The 16,827-nt window shown below is 41.3% G+C and overlaps 1 protein-coding gene across 2 annotated transcripts; it reads right to left on the minus strand.

The window, feature by feature from the left end:
- Window positions 1-124: 124 nt before the first annotated feature.
- On the minus strand, window positions 125-16,827 carry ptprna (protein tyrosine phosphatase receptor type Na). 2 transcript variants are annotated; one of them, XM_068328649.1, is made up of 24 exons: window positions 16,132-16,827; window positions 13,197-13,247; window positions 10,368-10,478; window positions 9,605-9,716; window positions 9,295-9,436; window positions 9,012-9,207; window positions 8,740-8,889; window positions 8,496-8,621; window positions 8,307-8,338; window positions 7,994-8,229; window positions 7,499-7,585; window positions 7,178-7,257; window positions 7,021-7,085; window positions 5,296-5,505; window positions 4,283-4,543; window positions 4,040-4,187; window positions 3,461-3,534; window positions 3,285-3,362; window positions 3,000-3,119; window positions 2,192-2,358; window positions 1,309-1,362; window positions 1,068-1,132; window positions 391-464; window positions 125-300 (listed from the first exon to the last, which is right to left on the minus strand). In XM_068328649.1, exons 1-24 carry the CDS (start codon window positions 16,205-16,207, stop codon window positions 229-231), a joined length of 2,787 nt encoding a protein of 928 aa, XP_068184750.1. In that variant the 5' UTR covers window positions 16,208-16,827; the 3' UTR covers window positions 125-228. The 2 variants fall into 2 exon arrangements, with proteins under 2 accessions (XP_068184750.1, XP_068184749.1); XM_068328648.1 differs by having other exon boundaries at window positions 125-464.

Genomic DNA, 16,827 nt, shown 5'->3' on the forward strand with positions numbered 1-16,827 from the left:
ATTTTTACACTCTGCTGAAAAACCTTTTCACAAACTTTTAATAAAATGAAGTTCAAATGCTTTAAAAACCCAGAGAATGAGTAGGTAGTGAAACACTGCATGCTGCAAACAAGAGCAGGCACCACTCCAAGTGTGGAGGAGCAAATTCTTATTTACAGTGATGGCTAGACATACAGTACAAGACTGCATCATAAGGGTGTATTCATTTCTCTGTGTCGGTGTAAGTCTTCACTGTGGTAAAGCTTTCAAGATTGCGTTCACCTCCTCTGCTACTGCTGTCAGAGCAAACTCAAACTGGTCCTAATGAGAGAGAAGGAGAAAGATGAGGAGGAATGAAAAAGTAAAAGGTGTAAAGAGGGAGAGATGGAGGTGGATTCTGATGGACAATACCTTGGTGCGGACCAAGCCGGGTCTCTGGTCTCTAATGTGCTCCAGTGAAGCTGCGATGTCGATCTCCTTCACGCCTGACGAAAATGCAAACAGAAGATAACTGATATACAAGTCACTGCTGTCTGTGAGAAGTCCTCTGTGATTCCATTCAGTTCTGACCTTTAAAAAAGTCTCAAATGGACAGTAAGACGCATCCATTTATTTAAATGATCTTTTCTATTATACATAAATTCAGTAATTTTATCAGCTTTTGTACCAAATGGAAACTCCTTTTTAAGGAAAGACATTCAGTTCTCTTAATACATATAGTTAAGCCCTAATGTTAAACGCAAAATATTAAACAAATACAATGAATCCTGGGTCTTCCTTGTGTAAATATATTTATGAAGTTAAGCTTCAAAATAAAACTTGGAGAAACTAAGAAAATTTTGGTTTGCTTTTGTACCTGTAAGTCTTCTAAAATTAGTGAAATTATTACCTTAAATGATGTCAGAAGAAAATTATAGCTGTTTCACTAGAATCTGTATCTAGCGCCCTCTACTGTCCGTAGGAGTTAATACATTAGTGCACAAACATTTTCTTCATGACACAGTGCGCCCTCGTTCTTTGTGTGTGTGTGTGTGTGTGTGTGTGTGTGTGTGTATGTGTGTGTGTGTGTGTGTGTGTGTATATCTCACCTTTGGCCATGCGGTTCAGTACCATGTCAATGAGGATGTATGTTCCAGTCCTACTTGTGCCATCGCTATTAAACAGAGAGAGAGAGAGAGAGAGAGACAACAGACTGTGAGCAGTCATCTAATGTTTTACCTTACTCTGCTTGAAAAACACAAAACTGGTCACATTCTGGGGTCACTCTTGGTGTAACAGAGGGTCACAGAGATATATATGTTTTTATACTTCTTTTATATTTATTTTTACCTGCAGTGAACGATGATTGGACAGGAACGACCTCTGTAGCATTTATTCACCTTCCTGAAAAGCAGGACAAGGGAACAGCAGAGAGGAAGGAAAATACAGAACAGAAAACAGACTTTATTATAAATGATTCATCACGGATTTGACTGTTGCAATTAACCTTAATTGCGGAGGCAATGACATAATGAGACATTAAATTTATACGACACCAGTATTTAGTGTCTCTAAATCAGGCTCAAGAGTATATGGCTTGTGGTTTCGATTAAAAGCAGTGAGAGGACAGCAGAATGTAGAGAAAAAGAATGAAGAATGGAAAGACGATTTGTGCACTTTCAACAGATGGAAATGGTAAGATGATGAATGTCATGGCAAGAGCAGACAGAAACAACACAGTGTGGTGGAAAGACAGTGAGATGGTAAAGAGTAGGTGACAAGGAAGCCACAGAGTCACTGTCCCTCTTGCAGTAGCCAGTCACACCTGCCAATGCTCATTTTTGTGACTATGCAACTGGAGCCAGAGTACTAGCTGCAAACCACAAAAATGACACTGGGAGATGTTAAAATACAAACCTATGAAGCTGCACACTGGGAGAGAGGGAGAGAGAGATCTCAGATGATGGAAGAGGTATGAAATGCACAACATCAGGGTTTTATCTGATTTAACACCATGCATATAAAATAGGGAAGATAAGACACAGATTAAAAGAAATAAAATTAAAGCTGTTAATTTGTTAGTGAAGCAGTGAGTCATCACAACATTACACAAGCCGCACCACATCTGCTCCTGTTTGTGTTTTATTTTGGAAATTAATCTTTTTGCATCGTTTTAAACCAGTGTCATACACGTCGAGTGTGTGTGAGTGGACATACGTGTGTGGCTTCTTACCTGCGGAAGTCGAGCAGCGGGCGGGTGGACGTGGGGATACCGTCGGCCGGCCAGCTCAGCAGGTGAAATTGCGTCAGGGTTCTGGTTTCCTGTGTCTGGACGTTCTTCAGGTAGAAACTACGCACCAGGAAGTCCTTACACCAGATGTGCTCCGACACCAGGTTCACCTGTAGGGGAACGAGAGAGAGAGAGCGCTGACTGATGTGGACAAGGAAATTAGAACTGGAACGAAAAGTGTGGGTTTCACAAAAGAAAAAACCAGACAGATGAAACAAAAATACAAGACACTGATAATCCAAACATATTATACTTTAAACATATACCGTAAAAGTGTATTTTCAGCATACAAAAGAACAAATATTTCTGCTTTTAATAGTCATGCCTCATTGATTTATCGATATTGTGAATAAAGGACTAAATGTGAGGTAATGTGCAAATGACCCTGTTTGGACACTTGGGGGAATCATCCACAGATTGTCAAAAAATGAAAAACAACATTAATAAAGCTTTCACATCTGTTTCAAGTTGGCTGCAATGGAGATTAATTCACTAAAAAAAATAGTTGAAATGTTCACGGATGCGAGTGCACAATGGCTTTGGAGTTTTGCATCAGGTGACAGTAAAACCAGGATACTGATGATAAATTTTTATGTGACTTTTATTTTTATTTCTAGTTTGTGCAAAAAAAGACAAAAATGTTAATTTCCAACAAATAAAAACTACTTATAATTAAAATATATTCTGTATGTTTGCTTTAAGATAAAAAGACACAGCGATGTGAGTTAAAGAGCTACAGGTGGAAACTGACCTCATAGATGTGGTAGAGTGATGAACCCTCATCAGGCCAGTATCTCTCACACTGCTTCTCTCCATCTTCCACCAGGGCTGTCATCATCACGATCACCGTGCACCCGTTCTCCCACACCATCTGTGGATGAGAGAGAACACACACCTGGTTGTTAAACTAGACGTTAAATAATCCAGTCAATCAGTTAAGCAACAAGTCAGATATTATTCAGGACTCAATAGTCAAATGAACTCCAGTGTTTTCATTTGTTGTTGAGAAAAGAGGAAGAAGAAAGAAACATCTGACCTGCCAAAAATCGGCGACAGTGTGAGCAAGGGGTCCCTGTGTGGCGATGTAAGTGGGTTGGCGAGGGTCGTGATCAAACTACGGGTGAGAACAGAAGAAACTCATAGATCAGAGCAAGCCAATAATTATAGCAATCACTATTCTGCAAATACTTTCATATTCTGTGGGATAATTACAATGATGCTGGCATTGATGTAGTCTTGTTTGCAGGTATTTACATCAGACTTCAGCTTCACCCGAGAATGATCGTCTATGAAAGGGAGCAGATGTCAGCAAAAAAATATCATTCAATAGATTCAAGAAATTATGGTAGTCTCTATGTTTCCCCATTCATTATGCACCAACCAGCATGAAAGAAAAATAATTGAATGTTAATGTTTGATGAATGTTTTCTGACGTGTAAAATGATAAGAGTTCAGATATACAACAGTGTTTGAAAGTGATCTGTTTGTTTTGTACTCGTCAAGCTCTAATCAATCAAACGGTTGCATTTGGAACAAATAGTTTGATACCTTTGGATTTTTAAATTTTTAACATCTGATTTTCCAATGATTTTTGACATCATAAATAGGTTGGAGGCCAATAAAACTTGAATATTTATTGTACTACAGTATATTACCCTTGAGTTGTCCCTATATTTTTTCTGTGCTGCAAGTCACGTGTGAGCGATCTTTAAGTACAGTCACAACCTGAGTAAATGTGCTTAGTTACATTCACCCACTGCATGCAGGGAGGGACACAAGTGATCAACTAACAGGGGAGGGATCCAGAGTGTCTGTTTTTGTCCATGTTGTCTGGGACTTGAGCCACTGCGACTGAACTGGGATCAGCCTGGTAGGAGCACAAAGCCTCCCACTCCTTCTGAAGTCTGTCCTTATTCCGGAGGTGATCCTCCATGTACGCCTGATGGAGGGATGACACGAATACAAACGGATACAGGACGTCACAAATCAACTACAGAATTATTTGTTGATACATCAGGGGGGAGACTTCCTCACCAGAATCATGTGACCAGTAGAGATGTCCATGTTCGACTGGGCGGGCTCCTCACTCCAAGATGGGGTGGAGCTGTGGGTGGAGGACGGGCTGTGTTGAGGGCCGTCACTGAACTGGGAGGACACGCTGCTGACACGAGACGTGTCGGTACCCCTTCGACCGCCGGCACCGGGGGCCGCGGCGGACCCTGCCATGCCCCCGCCGCCGACGCAGTCCTGACGACACAGCGAGGATTTGGAAGCCATGTGCTGCCGACACAGCTCCTGGATCGTAAACAGGAAGTGGTTACAGTTCATTAGATAGTTTGAGTTGACAATAAAAATATGAGTGGCAGATATACTGTAGATTTACTCTTCCTCTACATGTAATTTCTTCGTAGATGAACGAATCTGTATTATATCAGTCACATCATGGCGCCACGTCTCCACCCTCCTCTACCTTCCCAGTGTAAATGATTTTAACTGGGAAGGAAACTGTTTAACCGACTGCCCATTTAAAAGGCCACAGGAGCAGAGGGAGTTTCATTATTAATGACTCACATAAATCAAGCTGATCTTCCTCACAGTATTGACAGCTTCGCTTGGGGAAAAACGTTTCATGATGGAGAACGTAGCAAGTAAAGTATTATTAGTATATACAGTTACTAAAACTGTGTGTACTAACTGTGTACCATACAAGCGGGAACCCGTGGAAATTCCACAATAAAACAATAATATCAGATTTCATACCAAACATATGAAAACAAATGTATTGGTATTAAAATCAACGTGGTGACGTAACGACTTTGTGTTGGCAAATCACAATGCTGGGCGGGCATTGTGAAGCCACAGATGAATGTTAGCAGGCTAACTGGAGAAAGAAAGCCAACTAATGGTGAGATTGGGAAAGGAGCTAACGTTAAAGGAAAAGGCGCCTGTCAAAATGTCACAGAAGGGATGTCAGATGGTAATCTGACATCTTCATTGGATGATAAATCTAAATTGGCACAGTGACTTTTTGACCTGAATCTCCTCACCTGGTAGTCAAAATGTGTCTCTGCCCCTCCCTCCGGTCCCAGGCCGACGTTGCCATTGGCTACTTTCTGGGTTTGGTGCCTGAGACAGGCTATAGCCATGGCCAATACCAGCACGCCGCCTACCACTGCCATGGAAACAAGAGTGATGACTGTCCCGCTGGAGCCCTCGGAAGCCCTGGCCACCTGAGGGAGACCCCGTACATCGGTCCTCTGGGAGAGAGAGAGAGAAAGATCATATAAGGTAGTGAGTGAGATAAGGGGCGGGGAGAAGGAGCGTCACTCAAACAGATTATTACATTGCGTAAATCCAGCTGTTGACGTGAGGGGAGTCAACCATTGTGTTGACTCCAGGGAGTCTGATCACTCCACCGGGACCTAAAGGTCACTTCTTTCCCATTAACCACACTACTCTATCTGTTTAACCGTGTGTGGCAGAGGGCTGTCTGCAGACATAGGTGTGTGTTGACTTCTGAAGACAGATGCTAACAGCTCAACCCAAGAAAAAACCCATTAAAAGACAGCAGAGGATTCATATTGTTTGACTGTTTGAGGAGAAAAGCAGGAAGACCTTTTCAATCACTTCCAAAAAATGCAGGTCATTAAAGTAACATTTTAATTCTAACACACAGCTTTATTGCCAGTGCTTCATATCTGTTATATATCTTTGTTGTTTATTTGTCTCCATCCTGTCTTGTAATCATTGTCAATCGATGTAAACCCCTTCATTCCTGAAATTAAATAATAACGTTATATTTAAAATATCACTTGTCACACATTTTGAATGTGGTTCCGTGGGCTCAACGAGATATGGATGAAAGGAAAGAAATTAAAATGGAATTAACAGAGACAATGAAAGATTAAAGATAGGTGGATAAGATAAAAAATAAAAATAAAACATATAAGTAATAAAGGAGAGTAGAGTATCATGAGATCCAACATTTAAGTCATTTTGTTATTCAAAATTAATAATTGGTGGGTTTTTAGTCTACATTCTCAAATATTTCTTTAAAAAATGCCTTTTCTAATAAATCAACCAGAATCACAGCTAATTCATTACCATAAATTAAAGTGCAGCCTGTGACTCTCTTGCTGTTTGTGTGAAGACAAAATAATAAGGTTTTTACAATTGCCACTGTTGCCATAGCGCCTGGTTTCGAGGAGCCACACTAATGGGGGATGGAGGGTGAAGGAGACAAAACACCATGGCAACAATGAAACACTGATTGTTGAGAAGTGTCGCCTTTTTGAGTCACTGTGGCCAGTTTCACCCCGGGGGGGACGCAGTGCATCGCATTTAACATAGCAATGTCGTTAAACAGCCAAAAGGGAAAAATAAAACCTATACTGATTATGCCATAATACATTTGTGTGGATGGATGGATGGATTGGATTCAAAGTAGCAGTATGTTCCATTTGGTCATCACTAAATTTCCAGCCAATCAGAGAAGAGGAAGGGAGGCAGGAAGTCTGCAAATATGTATGTGTATAGATAATTGTATAAGCTTTTGTTAGGTTTGCATTTTCTTTTTCCACATCTGTATTTTGTTACACAAAGCCGAACACTTCGCAACTACAAAAGTGAGCAGCATGTCAGGTAATCCAGCATGAAGCAGAACCATAGGAAGCACATAATCTGACCCGTCAAGCTACGATCCATGAATACATTTGAAATAGCAGTGATCCTATTTCCCACTAAATAAAAAAAGTAGCTTGGTGACTCTATACCTCTCCCACACCAGTCTGTACGATCTTCAGGCCTGTCTCAGACTCCAGGAAGTTCTTTTCAGATACTGTAACGGTGAAAAACACAACAAACATTTTGTTCATGGATGTCAAGAGAAAGCTTGGTGACATCATATTTGGGTGTGTTTTTGATCCTCACCAGCTCTGGCAGCTACCGCTGCAGCCGTCATGTTGTGTTCGTTCTGACGGATACGGAATGTCAATGCGGGACCCACCACACTGGCAACGCACACGCACGCACGCACGCACGCACGCACGCACGCACACACACACACACACACACACACACACACAGATTGTTAGGAGTAAAATAGCAAAATGCTTTTTCTCCACAAAAGTTGGAGAAAAAGCAAGTGACAATGAGACACACACGCACACGCACACACACACACACACGCACGCACGCACGCACGCACGCACACACACACACACACACACATACAGTTTAAAGGTGTGTTACCTGATATTGATGAAGCTGCTGGTTGTCAGGTGGATCTTATCGGCTAACAGCTCCAACAGCTTCACTCCGTCGTATAAACTTAGATGACTAGGACAGAGAAACATCCTTCTGAATGTATGACAAATGTCATATTTAACATTCATTCATGCTGGAGTCTATGAGAGGAGCAACGCCAGTGCACAGCAGAGCCACACGAAACACTAATGCACACACGTTTTCTTAGTGTATGGAATCAGTTTGTACACACTTTTATTTTCATCTGCATGTGTGAGGAATGGTGGGACACACACACACACACACACACACACACACACACACACACACACACACACACACACACACACACACACACACACACACACGCACACACACACACACACACACACACACACACACACACACACACACACACACACACACACACACACACACACACAAACTGCACAGAAAGGACTCGAACCCAGAACCTTCTAGCCGTGAAAATTGAGCGCTCACCTCTGGTTGGTGACGATGTACCCATACTCCTCCTTGGCTCCTGTGCCTTCCACCAGTGGTGGCCCCTGCTCCTTCGGGCCCTGTCTGGCTTGCGGAGGGTTGAGGTTGGTGCTCTTGGCTGGAGGGGCTGCGAGAACTGATACGGAGGAGGGGGCAGGAGGGGCGTCAGGGGGGTGAGAGGGAGCGGCGGGCTTCTCGGGTTTACGGGAGACACTGTCTGCTTTTAACAGCTGCATCTGAGAGGAGAGGAGGTACTGAGTGAAACTTTATTATGGCTTCTGGGAAAGACCGCTGACAACTGACGCTGACGTACCTTTTTGAGGGTGATGAGGTCTTTCTCTGGATCTGTGTTTAGAGAGACAGACTGAGGAATTAATCAAGTGTAACTGCTTTCTGCATCCCTCAAACAATCCTTATATCCTTATAGCAAAGCTTAATATTGTAGCTTTATGCTGAAGAAAAGCATTTGTCAGATGTTCTAAAGAGAAACCAGGTTCTGTACCGGTTTTGTCTGGGGCCTGCAGCAGCGGAATGATGAGGGCCAGCTTGAAGACCTGCTCTTGACTCAGCTCTCTGGGGTCGATCCCGTACCTCTGTAGCAAGCCCGACATCCTCTGGATCAAACCACCTGGCAAAAAGGATCATTATCTTTTCACCACCCACACAGAGTTCAGATGGATATACCTACATTATGTGTGACATATCATGTAAATCCAGTTTAAATAATAATTAATAATTATACTTACCATTTCTATTTCCAAAGTCTTGAGTAACTTTTTTAATCTGTGGCTGTGGTTGTTGCTGTCTGGCTGCAGTACCAAGTCTCTCCTCTAGGGTGTAGTCTTCCACATAGTCCAGAGGTATCTCCAACTCTAAATCCTCATAATAGGGTAGACCTGCTCATAATTCAACACAGCAGTGCTTAGGAATCATGTGTAATTCCTTAAGAAGCAGTTTAAATAAATAAATAAATACATAAAATATTTTACAAAACAATACATGGTTTTTTTCCCGTCACCTGCTGGAGCCATGGGCGCAGCCCCTCGGTGACGATACGAGGGCTGTGCAGACGCCATGTAAAGAGACAATGCTTCCTGTAGCAGCTGCCTGTCACGCTTTCGATCCCTTTGATTGGCCTGAGACTTTGAGGAGGGGCGGACATATCCTCCTCCTGCACCAATGAGCAATCTGTCGACATCATCTTGAAAGTGATGCTGAAATGAGAAGAGATTGCACTGATTCAGGACTGAATGCATTCGAAATTTTCAGGATGATGGGTAGTGATGTGTGTGTTTGAGTACCTGGTGGTATGTGTACGGGTCTATGGGGGCTGTCTGCATACGTAATTGGGATTGAGGAGGATCAACAATCATATAATCCACATAGTTGCTGCTGGGAATTGTGGACCCTGTCTTATGTTGTTCAGTCATGTGCTGTTTGGATCTGGTAACCCCAAAAGAATAGAGAATCCAGCAAGGTTGGGTTGGAAACAGAGTTTTAAAACAAAGGAAGAATAAAACAATTATTCCACAGGGAAATAAACAGACTGAGTGGATGGATGTGACTCCTTCCTTTAACACATTTTTATATTAGTCACTGGAGAGTACTCACTGGGACGCGTGTGAGGAAGAGGAGTTGGGTTTAAAGGGTTGGGTGGTATGGGGAACTCTCTTCAGCTCCTTTGACAAGATATATTGTGTGATGTCATCTTGCCAGGAAAGACCTGCGCCGGCACAAAGAGCGCCATTAAAGAAAAACCACAGCAGACAAAGGCTGGTCTGGGAGCAGTAATGGAGTTGTGCTGAAGTGCTCCTCTGTCTATTAGGACAAACGTGATTGTTGACCGTTCAGTACGTGACCAAAGTCACTTCAGAATGACCACACAGGGGCTGTACTCACGGTCTGCACGCTCATTCATCTTTTTTTATTTTCAGTGCTAGAAGATTGGCTCTGATGACCGTAATGCTTCATTCAATTAGCAAATGCGAGCACGATAATACTTGTCTATCGTCTTATGCTTGCAGGGCTGCAAGGGACTCGAGTCTATACCAACTAACAGGACTATAAATTTGTCTGTAGTACAGCCAGCTTGTACCACAGACAAATTAGAGTCATCAGTTCATCTGTTTTGCACGTGAACAGTGGAAAGAAGCTGGAGCAGCCAGAACCCACACTGACATCAACAGAACATACATAACTCCATGTAGAACGGCCCGAGGTGCTGAATTAAAATGGTGAGCATACCGTATAAATATTACCATGGTAACGCTGTACTTTTGAATGTGTTAACATAGATTTAGATTTCTATTTACAGAGAACAATTGAAGACTTTATCTCCAGAAATGACAGCAGTGATGGTTTTTTATTACTTTACCTTGTAACATAAGCTGCTTGAGGACTTCTTGCATCCTCTTCAGAACAGGAATGGACACCTGGTAATGGACCTTGTCCTGCCTGGAGCTGAGACACTGACCAAACAACCCGTCTGGAATGAACACACAAACAGACACAACTGTGAACACTCCTAAATTTACCTTATTTTAACAGAAGTTTCATGAGACCACCGGCCTAAAATAAAACAAAGACAAAAAGCCTCATGCTGTCATGGGAAGAGAGTAAACAGAATAGAATTATTGAACTCAATTAAACGCTGCTTCACTATGACACTGGTTTCATTGGACACTCGAATAGAGCCCAACAATCACAATGTCAGCTAGCAAAAATGTCATAGGAAATATAGTGTGTGAAAGGACAATGGAGGGTTTAATAATTTTATTTTTACTAGATTTGAGCATTGTTTTCATTTTTTTTGAAGTGCAAAGAACTATATTTCAGTTAAAGTACAGCCTACACTCAACCTGTGTTTTTTTTCGTTTTGACATGTTTTCATTTAAAATATCTGCTCTCTTCCAGGCAGTAAAAGAAAATGAATGACTAATAACATTAGTAATTGCTTAGTTTGACTGTTGTTTTGAATTCTTCTTCTTCAAAACTAATTTACAAAACAAATTATTTCCCTTCAGGGATTAATAAAACTAATTTAATCTTAATACTTTTTACATTATACATTCGCAATTCATCAAAGTGATGCACCACATCCATACATTATGTCAATTTTATCGTACACAATTTCACACATCTGCACCTTAGGTGGGAATAAACTGATGTCTCATTTAGAAATACAAAAAAAGAAAAAAACCTATCACATGCTGTAGGCGTTGATGTGCACATGTTCATCTCTCCAGTATCAGAGAAAAGGAGTCAGGGAGGAGAAGAAGCCATAAACCACAAACTGTGGGTTAAATGTGTTTTATGGGCTGACGGAGAATCTGAAACTATAATAGAGCCATCATCCTATGAATGTCAAATCATTTCAGTGAGGTCTGGTTTGATTTCTCATGGCAAAAATCCGAGCAAAATATAACATTTGCAAAAATAAGGATTGTCAGCCAGCGATGTGCTGGGAATAAAGATTAAGTATAACACACTGATAAGGTGCACTGATGAGTCACCACAGTGTTCCCTACACCGTAACACACAGCCCAACCTGCCACACCAAAATTGTGAACCCCAGACAGAACGGTTTTGTAGATTATTAGATTTTCTTTTTCCTATTTTAAGTTATGACAGTAAATGGTAGTAAACGTAGCAATAGAGATCAGAGACATGACTTTTATTTCGGGTGGTGAAATGACACCACCAGAGATGGAAAGCTGTGGTGTGCAGCAAGATGACATCATCAGGCATTTAAAACCAGTTGTGGCTACACCATCACCTATAAGACCCTTACAGAATGCTTTAAAACTCATGTCATTATCATAATCATGAATACATTATTTATCAACACAAGAGAAATAGTTGCATTGCTTTTGCCTCCATTGATTATGATGGGGAAAGAGAGCATTACAAAACAAGAGATGAACAAATTAGCAAAAAACAAAAGAATAGTGCAAAAGGAAATTAACAAATTGTATGAATAAAGTTTGTCCTACAACCCAGTGTATACTGTATGGTGGGGGTATAAATAGAAGAATAAACATTAAGAAAAGTCAATATTACATTAATGTAACAATGTAAAATAATCTGGTAATTATTCAGGGGTGGATAATTTATTGCAGTTAACGGAAGCTGATATATTTTGCTGCTAAAAAAGTAAATTGCACATTACTTAAATAGGTCTAAACAATTTTATTCAGTTCAATGCAATATTTTCGATGCTATTTTTAAAAAAAAATCTAAGCTCCAAGGAGTATTCCCTCTCCTTCTTGTACAGAATCAGTCTCCTTATCGCTCATCGAAAGAGTAAAATGATACCGATGGTACTCAAACCACTGGTGCGTCAGAAAACAAATGGCTGCTGCTCGAAACAAAATTAATGAAGATATTAGATCAATATTTGTTGTATAATTACATTTGAATCATCGAAGAGTCTGTAGATTTTAGATTGATTGTTTCGTGAAGTCCAACACCTTGTGTCTTAATCTGAACCCCAATGTGAACTGTGACGTATCCATGGAGATAGAGGAAGTGATACTCTTTATGGATTACAAACTAAACATCCACAAGCAAAATAAAAACAAAAAATCAGGTCAATCGGTATTTATTAGTGTTAATAAAAAGCACAGAGTTATATTTTATATTTTATTCTTCATTTTGGGCTCCAGCAGACACCCAGTCAGAGACAATGGGTCATACTTTACATCTGTCTCCTGTGTCCACCTCTCAGCACCACAGATATACATGAATATAGCCCTGTGTCTGCTCCTGCTGCAAGTACGCTCCTCCATTTAGTATTCTGTGCGACGGGTGTGTGTGTGCGTGCGTGCTTGCCTGCGTGTGTCGTAAGGGCAATTTTCACAGAGAAATGCGTAAATGAGTGTCTGACTCATCCCTGTATTAGCACAACTGTGGGGGTGTCTACTTCACCGTGATGTCAGTGTTGCCATGGAAACAACAGGGCAGAGGAGGAGCTTAGATAAAAACAGGGATAGACAGAAGGGCAGGTGATGGAGAGATGGACGGACACAGAGGGAAAACGTGTTAAGCTGCAGGCTTAAGGATTTAATATCAGGTAGTGGTGCACAAAGGATTAAGTAGTCTGCTCTAAAAGTTTGGCGCTCAGCAGTTCAGGAGAAAGATCATGTATGTTTGTGTGTCTGTGTGTACTTACATGCATACTGTGCACGTATGTGCTTGTACTCACCATCTGAACAGAACTGTTCTCTTGTGCACAGTTTTCCCTCAAACAGGCACCCTGAAGTAGAAGAACAAGGAGAGGAATGACAGGTAGTCACAGAACAAAGAGAGCTTCACCTCAGCTCACCCATTATAATAATGTAACACACACACACACACACACACACACACACACACACACACACACACACACACACACACACACACACACACAACCTTTATATTTATATGCTGCCACTGTCAGAGCCAACCTACGCTGTTCTTATCATTTATGAAGACTTGTATAATTTAACATTTGTGACTAACCACATCCAGTGTTACCAGTAGTACATTCACCCATTGTGTTTCCACTTCTTATTTTGTGGCAGTGTGAAAAGGAATCAGCGGAATGTAACGGAATATGTTATTGATGCTTGTGTGTGTGTTTTTCCTGTTTCATCTCATCCCTTTTAGATTGCAAAAACAAAATGAACCAAATTTAAATATTGTGAAGCCTGTGTGTGTGTGTGTGTGTGTGTGTGTGTGTGTGTGTGTGTGTGTGTGTGTGTGTGTGTGTGTGTGTGTGTGTGTGTGTGTGTGTTTGTATGTGACAAGTAGCAGGTGTGAAGCTGGTCGGCGGAGCAGATGGAGGAGCTGAATGAATGGAGTGATGCAGCAGTTTACCGAAAAGAGTACAGACACAGCTTGTATTTCTTTGATGACTTTAACTTTGAAATCTGAACTTTATTTTTTTAGGACTAATGGGAACAGGTAATGCATTTTTCTGCATGCCTCAGGAACATGTTCATTATCCCAGAGATCTGTTTTCCACTTTGTGGAAGGTTAAGTGAATTTAGTTTAAACTAGCTCCAGACAAAACACTCATGGATACAACCGCGTCGCTCACAAATCCCACTCTGAGTCATCGAACTCTGATTGGTCGCCCAAATAAGGATGTAGGGATATGTAAAGCTGTCAAGCTGGGAGCCGAGTCAAAGACTGAAATACAGAAGAAGCGAGGCAGGGATGAAGGAATAGGTTCAATCCATCTGTCACGTTTTATTTCTGGAGTGTAATTCAAATTTATTGGAATGGGTTTCCACCAAACAATCAAGTACCAGCACAGGCAGAACTAAAAAGCAACGCTATATTTTTTTTAACACACTACTTTTCTACACAATGTTTCATGTACAAAAGATGTGTATTTTGATATGCTGAGGATTTGATTTAATTATATTTGAAAAATGAATGTTATTTTCTTCATTTCTTCTAGAATCACAATTCACACTGACTCCTTCTCCACAACTTCCTTGACAGAAATTTAATTACCCCTCATGTTTATGCACTTAACCAATAATAACATTAAATCGTTTCTCATGACAGTCCAGCGGGTGCCTGATGGACCTCGTACTAGTGGAGAAAGTACTGGTTACGATGAGGAAACGTCCATAATGACTTTGTGTGTGTGAAGACAGACTGTGTCTGGATGGATGGATAAATAATCAAAGTGCAGCAGATGGATAGATGCATGTGAAAAAAAAACAATGGACACACGTTCGCGTTTCTCTCCATGGTGCTGAAATGTCAAACGCTTCCAGAATGGCTTCCCATCATGTCGTCCAGCATTGATTAGTGTTTTTCTTCTCAATGTGGTTTGATTGTAAATGGTTACCCACACAGAAACAGTTGCATTTTAATACCTTTTATGTTTAGATTGCTTGTTTGCATTGATTACTGGACAAAATGCAAGGTTTGTAGTCAAAATCATATGTTTAATAATATGACAACACAACACGAGGGCTGTTGAAACGTGTTTAAGACACGCATCTCTTGCTTTCACAATGAATTTCCTGACATGTCCACAATATGATCCACAATCAACCCTCTCTAGAATGTCTGATTCCACTTAATGGCACACTGTAAATCTGAAGTCATGTGGAATAGGCCTAACATAACTAAAATGAGTCAGTATGTGCGACCTGCAGGGGAAATGATTGGGATGGGCCGCCTCCTGTTGTTTTAGTCAGACGAAATGTGAGGCAGAAAACAGCTTTTGGCCTCGATGTGAAATTACTCACTGAATTCATTTCCTGCTTCACAAATCTCAACCTACAGATGTCAGACAGTTTTCACCAACATTAAAAAAAAACTATCAGAAAGAAGAATCAGTCTTTGGTTAGATGTCACCTGTTGCACCGATGTCTGATCACCAACTGTCGCTGTTCAGTGCATCAATCTACAGATAAGTGAATCCATCTGTAGCCATAATCATTAAGAGCTACTTCAGCTCAATCTACTGTTGCTACCATCAATACCAATAATCTGAAATCAGTAGTTTCTCCACTACCGCTCATGTCATCATTCCTGCTGCTGGGTGGTATGCCAGCTTCAAGCAACATTTTAAAATGTACGGATCTCTTTATGTAGCTGGTTTCATTGTATTTTTTAATGAATATCTTGGACATGCAACCTCCACTATATTTCTGACTCCACAATAAAAAAAAGAAGAAGTTTTTTGTTTTTTTTTGCATCATATCAATATTTTTATCTCCTATTTCCAAATTTTCTCCTCTGACTTTTCCTCCCACTTCAAAGGAGCACAAATAACATCATGATGTCAGTGATAACATGAGGAGTGTGGCTGATGTGGATGACAATGAGAAGGTCTCACCTCAACAAGACGAGCCCCCCAGCTCACATTTCATCTCTAACCACACCTGACTTCCATCTACATAGACCCCATCCAGCGGACATTTCAGTTCATTTTAGAATGAAACAGAAGAGCGGCTTTAATTAAACGCGCTTTTGTTTAATTATAGACAGATCATAATACTGCCGTCAGTATTATTATCGTGATATCGCTTTGAGATCAATTTAGACGCACAACATTCCAGGAATATGAACACGATTTCTGATTGGGATCTTGCCATTTATTACCATCCTCATCATCAACTTCATCTTACCGTATTTCTCGGAGAGTCCCGGCTGGAACAGGACGGTCAGGAAGAGCACAGCTCGCCATGGATCGAGGTGTTGCATGATGCTCTGTCGCTCCGCAGCGGCGGAGGAGACGCTCGGAGACGGGATGCGGAGGCCGATCGGTCCGGCTTTAAATCCCCATCATGTTCCAACGCGCGTCCGGTAGCTCACATCGCACCCCGCGGAGCACATAAGATGGAAAAAAACATCAATTATTATGGGCTGGAGAAAGTCAGTCCCCACAGTGAAAGGGCGGGGTGGTTGGGTTGATGGCGATGATGGGCGTGGTTTCATCCAAACCAGGTCGGAAATCGATAGAAGCAGGATTGACGCGCGCCGTAGTATGGATTTTACCAGGTGCGTAAATAGGGTTCAGTCTGAGGAGGTTGCTCTGCCGACCTGCAACTACGTCATCATTGGGGGGCATGGGGGGCACGGGCGTTACATTTAATATTTCACGGTTCTATAAACGTCCTGCTTTGAATATTTATAAAGGAGCTGTGATGCACCCACCAGAATGTCGGAAGGTGTGAACAGTTAAAACACATCGTCTCCACCGATATTTTTTCTTCCTGTTTATTACTGAGATTTGTGGAAAAAAAAGTTTGATCCGATTTTGTGCAGAGGAAGAGTTTAATCCTTTTTCAGTAAGATCTAGATCTCATCATCAGCTCCTTCCA

The sequence above is a fragment of the Antennarius striatus genome, chromosome 12 (assembly GCF_040054535.1).
Source record: "Antennarius striatus isolate MH-2024 chromosome 12, ASM4005453v1, whole genome shotgun sequence".
Taxonomy (NCBI): Eukaryota; Metazoa; Chordata; class Actinopteri; order Lophiiformes; family Antennariidae; genus Antennarius; species Antennarius striatus.

Excerpts from the sequence above, each read along its gene's own strand:
- ptprna (XM_068328648.1), bottom strand. The coding sequence starts at position 16,207 with ATGCAACACCTCGATCCATGGCGAGCTGTGCTCTTCCTGACCGTCCTG. Across the intron at positions 8,622-8,739 it reads AGACTTTGGAAATAGAAATG|GTGGTTTGATCCAGAGGATG; the intron begins GTAAGTATAATT and ends CCTTTTTGCCAG. Across the intron at positions 8,339-8,495 it reads GCAGGCCCCAGACAAAACCG|ATCCAGAGAAAGACCTCATC; the intron begins GTACAGAACCTG and ends CTCTAAACACAG.